Source organism: Anopheles aquasalis, chromosome 2 (assembly GCF_943734665.1).
Source record: "Anopheles aquasalis chromosome 2, idAnoAquaMG_Q_19, whole genome shotgun sequence".
In the NCBI taxonomy this organism is placed as follows: domain Eukaryota; kingdom Metazoa; phylum Arthropoda; class Insecta; order Diptera; family Culicidae; genus Anopheles; species Anopheles aquasalis.
This window is the reverse complement of record NC_064877.1, coordinates 22,012,501-22,017,500: the sequence shown is the minus strand read 5'-3', so window position 1 is coordinate 22,017,500 and position 5,000 is coordinate 22,012,501. Positions and strand designations below refer to the sequence as shown.

Genomic DNA, 5,000 nt, shown 5'->3' with positions numbered 1-5,000 from the left:
ATATCTGTCCCTATCGCTACAAATTGCACATCCAAGGCATGCGTGGTCAAGTGCTCGGTCTAATGTTCTACTGTGCTCGCTTAGCGTGATCCGTACTATCCTTTTTTATCACATCGTTGCTACACTGGCCAAGATCCACTCCGGAATGAGACCCACATCTAATCGCACTTGCGTCTCATCGGTGGTGCACAGTCTTCGCTGAGTAGTTGCGTTGTGATCGGTGATGATGCTGCGGGCACGGTCATCAGTTGCTCGCCGGTAAGACCAGTCTTTCCCTTCTTTACGGAGCGCCGTTGTGCCTTTCGTTCGTGCGAATACTCGTGCGCGTGGCAATGGTCCTTGCGGGCGAACGTTTTGCCACAGTACTTGCACACGTGCGGTGCCGTACCGGTATGCTGATACATGTGCCGCCGTAGATCGTTCTTGTGGAAGAAAGCCTTCGGACAGACGGCACACTGAAACGGTTTGTCGGTCGACGTGTGCCGCTCCATATGGGCTGATAGCGTATCCTCGTCAGCAAAGCACTTCCCACAGGTAAAACAGCGGAATGGCTTCGTACCCGAGTGGTTCCACTTGATGTGCTGCGTTAGGCCGCACTGGCGGGCGAAGGTTCTGCTGCATTCGGGACACACAAACCGCTGACCCATATCGGCCGTAATGCGGGGTGCTTTACGCGATGGCGGAGTCTTGGGGTTATACTGATCCTCTTGGAGCATCGCTCCATCGGTTCTGTTTACCGGTAGCATCTCGTAAGCCGCTTCCAAGGGCATGCACTGCTGCTCCGGTGGGGAGTACTCCTGCTTGATCTGAGGCGGTGGCGACTGCGACGTATCCGAGAGCAGTTCCGCCTTGATGCTGCTTCCCGCAGCAATGGACGAAGACGGACTGTAGGTTGAGAGATACTCGTGTTTCCCGTTGGCGGTAAGATGACAGAGCGGATCGGATCCATGGCCAACCGGAGGCCAAGGCTCGTATTTCGGCGCAATCGATGGAACTGTATCGATCGATGAAGCAGGCGATCCCGTCGCACCGGATACGACGGTGTCTTCGTAGCTTGGCGTTTGAATCGCATAAGGTTGGTATAGATCGGACGTCGGTTGATGTGATCCATACTGTCCACCGCTCGATGCTGCCATTGGTGTGCTGTCGGGTTGTCGCCGCCCGTACGCCATTGGTGATCCAACATGTTCGGCATTCATGTACACCACGTACGGTAGGTTGTGGTTCACGCCAGATTCCATTTTCGGCACCGATCCCGGCGGTGACGGATAGATGCTCGATTGGGCCAGTGTTGGTGCTCCAGAGGCGCCCAATCCGTTCGATGGATAAAAGCCGTGAGATACGTAGTGGACCGGCATGACGACGGGGGGCTGCTGTTTGAATCCGTGCACGGGACCACCGTTGGTTCCGTGGTGCATCATTGCTGAAGCATAGAGGCCACCTTGCTGAGTAGAGTCCGCCTCGGCCACCTCGATCGGTGGTGCACGTTGATAAGGGCCTCCTCCACCTTGCATAGCACCGTATGGCAGATCTTTGGCTCCTAGTTCGCTCTCGTAGCCCAGCGGGCTCGATTCCAGGTCGGTTGGGAACGAACTTAGCCACTCCGATGGTGGCACACTGTAATCACTAAATCCGCCGTACGAAAATGCATTGTTGCTCCACGTTCCTAACGGATTGTCACTGGACACAAGGTCGACGGATGATTGCATTTTGGAGGGCTCTATTTGAACGATTCCTAATAACTACACACTGTACACGAGATGTGTGCAATTCGATGATGGACTGTACACGTTGACAGCCGCTGGCACCGACTAATGCTTGCTGGAGGCTGCTGGACGGTTTAAATAGTTCAACGAATAATTTTTAAAAAGTTCCTTCTACCTATTGCAGCACTACCTTCGAAGAAATCTGCACTGTCAACGAACAATTGCGGTTCACGTACAATTACCCGCAAATTATTTCTGCACTACCTAGCGACCATTTTCGTGATATTGTCGATCGCTGCGGTACCTTCCATTACCTGCCGTTAGCATAGCATGCTGCAGCAGAACTGCAACACCTACTGTTATTGCCTCGAGTTAAAAGAAGGATGTACCAGTTATGGGAAAACTGAATCTGTTGCTAGGCTGGTCGTGCGTTGTATGTTGACCATTTTTTCCCCGGTTGCCACAAAATACCTCACAATTTCATATTTTAAGCACCTGAAATGGAAATTTTTCGAAACATTATGGAACGGTCGACAGTATCGTCAATGTGTAACGTGATATCTAGTTTGCATGGGAAAAATCGTATCATTGCACGACACCTACCGAAATGATTACCTTAATTATGTCGTCAACACAAGAATATCCTAGTGATGAAATGAGAACGAACGATGAGTTACGACCGTCTACGGAGCGCATAGCGCTAGCTTTGTTGTTGTTCCTGTTTAACCGGGAGTGATCGACGCTGATGAATTTGCTCGTGCGAATGCATGTGATCGCGCCGCGCAAACGTTTTTCCGCAGAAGCTACAGGCATGCGGGGCACCCCCGGTGTGCAAGTACATGTGCCGCACCAGATCCATTCGGTAGAAGAACTGTTTCGGACAGACGACACACTTGAACGGCTTATCCTTCGCCTGATGACGCTGGAAGTGGCGCTCCAGCAATACCGGATCGGCGAATCGCTTGCCACACTTCACACAACCATACGGTTTTTCACCCGAGTGTTTGCTCAAATTGTGCTGCGTGAGACCCACAGGCCGGACAAAGGATTTATCGCACTCTTCGCACCGCAATCCTGATGCACCTCCGATTCCAGTTGCCCTTCGTGTTTTTGTCTTGGCTTTCGTCACCGGTGATGATGTACTCTCGATGGGTTGTAGCAGAATTGCATCGACCGAATGGGCAGGATGCTGAACGATTGATGCTTTCAGCTCGAACGGAATAGTTGACGGATTAGTAGTGGTTGTCATAGGAGCCTGCTGTGACATATAATCGCACGGTGACAGTGGTGGTGTTGTTGCGGCTGTCAGTAAGTATCGCTCGTAAACTACGGATTTCTGTTCCGTTTTTGGGGCGATGGACTCCATCACGGTCTGGCCTATGCTGCTGCTGGATTCCCCATTCGCCTGTTCACTTGCCGAGTTTGTCAGGGGAAGCATCTTGAAATCGAACTTGATGTCTTCCAGATCCGGCGCCGGAACGATCACCGGTTGCTGTTGAGCTGGCGGTGCGTATGAAGGTGTCGTTAGGTTCATCGGGGCTGCCCCTGCTGCCCCTGCTGCTGTTGATGGCTGTGAGACATCCGTGTAACCGTGGCCAATCGAGTAGGAATAAAAGTTATTCGACGGATAGTCATTCTGAGCGCGATAAAAGCCGCTAACGGGAACGGATGTCGTTTGGGGCAACGGTGGATACGCATCGTAGTTGGTGTTGAACAGCTGTGGAGCCCACTCGCCGCTACTGGTGGTCGAAGATGGTGTGCCAGGTTGGCCATAGGAAAGCGGCGTTCCGAAGCTGTTCGCGTCCGGCGGTGGCGTCATCGTTGGTAGCCAGCCGGTTTCAGCTTGGTTCGAGGATAGATGGTATTCCCGCGATCCGTGATAATACATCCACGATGGATCGCTTTCGTAGTAGTTCTTCGCTGTGCCAAAGCCACCGGTTTGATCCATTTTTGAACACTTTTATTCCCACAAGGACTCTGCGCTGCGTGTAACGGTGTACTTATTTTTTCCGCTCCAACCGGGCAATCGAGTAGTTCTAAGAAGAAGCCCCCCACCATTCGAGCCCACGGCAGTGCTGGCAGCCTACTTAGTCGAGTACAACGATTGCCGGATTTCATCGCCGCCGTATGGATTTGAATTGAATGTTGAAGGAAGGAAACTCCACATTCCACCGTGCCATGTGACTGCAATTTCTTCCCTCGGGGGGACGGAAAGAAATTGGGTTTCGGGATTGAACGAGCTCCATCAGGCGCACCAGTTGCATCGCGTGTCAACCCGCCTCGGCTATGCAAACCGTCGTTAGCCGGCGAGACAGGAAGGACCTTCTGCATAGTAGCATTGACCCCTTCGCCGAATTGCACCCGTTTGCGTGCACCGGCTGATGGTGGGAGACGAAAATGAGCCGCCGGCCGTCTGCGGCTGGCCGGGTTATTTTAAAACTCCACGTTCCGCTGGCATGGGGATTCCGGGAGCTACGACAAAACAATTTTCTTCGCTTGTGTATACCTTTAAATAGCGGGCCACCGGTACAGCAAGTATTGCTTGGAATTGCACCCATTGTCACATCCGGTACGAATACGCGAATGCAGGATAAAAATACTTCTCAATGTCACCGTGGCGGAACCATACCGCACAGCCATCGTCGCTGCTGCTGCACACGTTGGAGCATAATTGGAATGATTTGTCCCCTGATTCAATTGGTTTCTTTTGCTTCTTCTCTGTTTTCACAGCCAAGACAGTCGCGAGTCGTCCTCATCGAATTGGGACCTATCGAGCCAGTGCGATAGTTACAGCTGCTGCTACCAGCGCTTCAGGATGGGCGCAGGAACGTTTGCCACCAGCTTGGGCAGCCCGGGCGGACCGGGGCTGCTTCGAAGGCGCTACTCCGTCCCAGAGATCATCATGCGCAAGTAAGTCGTTAAAAACCGTTGGACTGTTTATGGGCCAACGGCTTACTCGAAGGGAGTTTTATTGACGCCATGTATGCAACGATACTCTTTCGTCACGGAATGGCCGTTATTCCAACAGAACAACATGCAAATTGTTATATGACGTGTATTCGCACTCTCGTCGACAGGATCTGTCCTGCTGCCGAGCAATATCACGGTCAGTGTCATTGTTACTGTGGGAGGAGATGTTAAATTACCGTTCACGGTACCGTTGGTAGCCCTCGACGTGAATCCTGGGAGGTGGTTTTGGTATTATTGACGGGATCATCCCACAAAATCGAGAGAAAAAACCTAAAGTGTGTATTGTTTAAACATCCAGTTCAATATGGTTGGTCCAATGGATCT

General features: G+C 52.0%; 3 protein-coding genes across 5 annotated transcripts in view; 1 reads left to right on the top strand and 2 right to left on the bottom strand.

Annotated features, from left to right (window-relative positions):
• The window catches only part of LOC126568908 (protein glass-like), a 1,948-nt gene extending 181 nt beyond the window's left edge, over nt 1-1,767 (bottom strand). The window contains exon 1 of the mRNA XM_050225592.1: nt 1-1,767. This exon is cut by the window's left edge and continues 181 nt beyond it. Within this exon, the coding sequence (XP_050081549.1) occupies nt 159-1,709 (1,551 nt within the window). The 5' untranslated portion in view covers nt 1,710-1,767 and the 3' untranslated portion in view covers nt 1-158.
• The window catches only part of LOC126568906 (mucin-19-like), a 34,552-nt gene that overhangs the window by 13,727 nt on the left and 15,825 nt on the right, over nt 1-5,000 (top strand). For all 3 annotated transcript variants that reach the window (XR_007607776.1, XM_050225590.1, XM_050225591.1), the window contains exon 3: nt 4,437-4,616. Coding sequence is in view for 2 of the 3 variants with exons in the window: in XM_050225590.1 (XP_050081547.1) it covers nt 4,522-4,616 (95 nt within the window). In the remaining variant the exon portion in view is untranslated. The remainder of the gene's footprint in view (nt 1-4,436; nt 4,617-5,000) is intronic.
• On the bottom strand, nt 2,073-3,654 carry LOC126572739 (zinc finger protein 543-like). Its single transcript, XM_050232321.1, has 2 exons — nt 2,322-3,654; nt 2,073-2,201 (listed from the first exon to the last, which is right to left on the bottom strand). Exon 1 carries the CDS (start codon nt 3,652-3,654, stop codon nt 2,407-2,409), a length of 1,248 nt encoding a protein of 415 aa, XP_050088278.1. The 3' UTR covers nt 2,073-2,201; nt 2,322-2,406.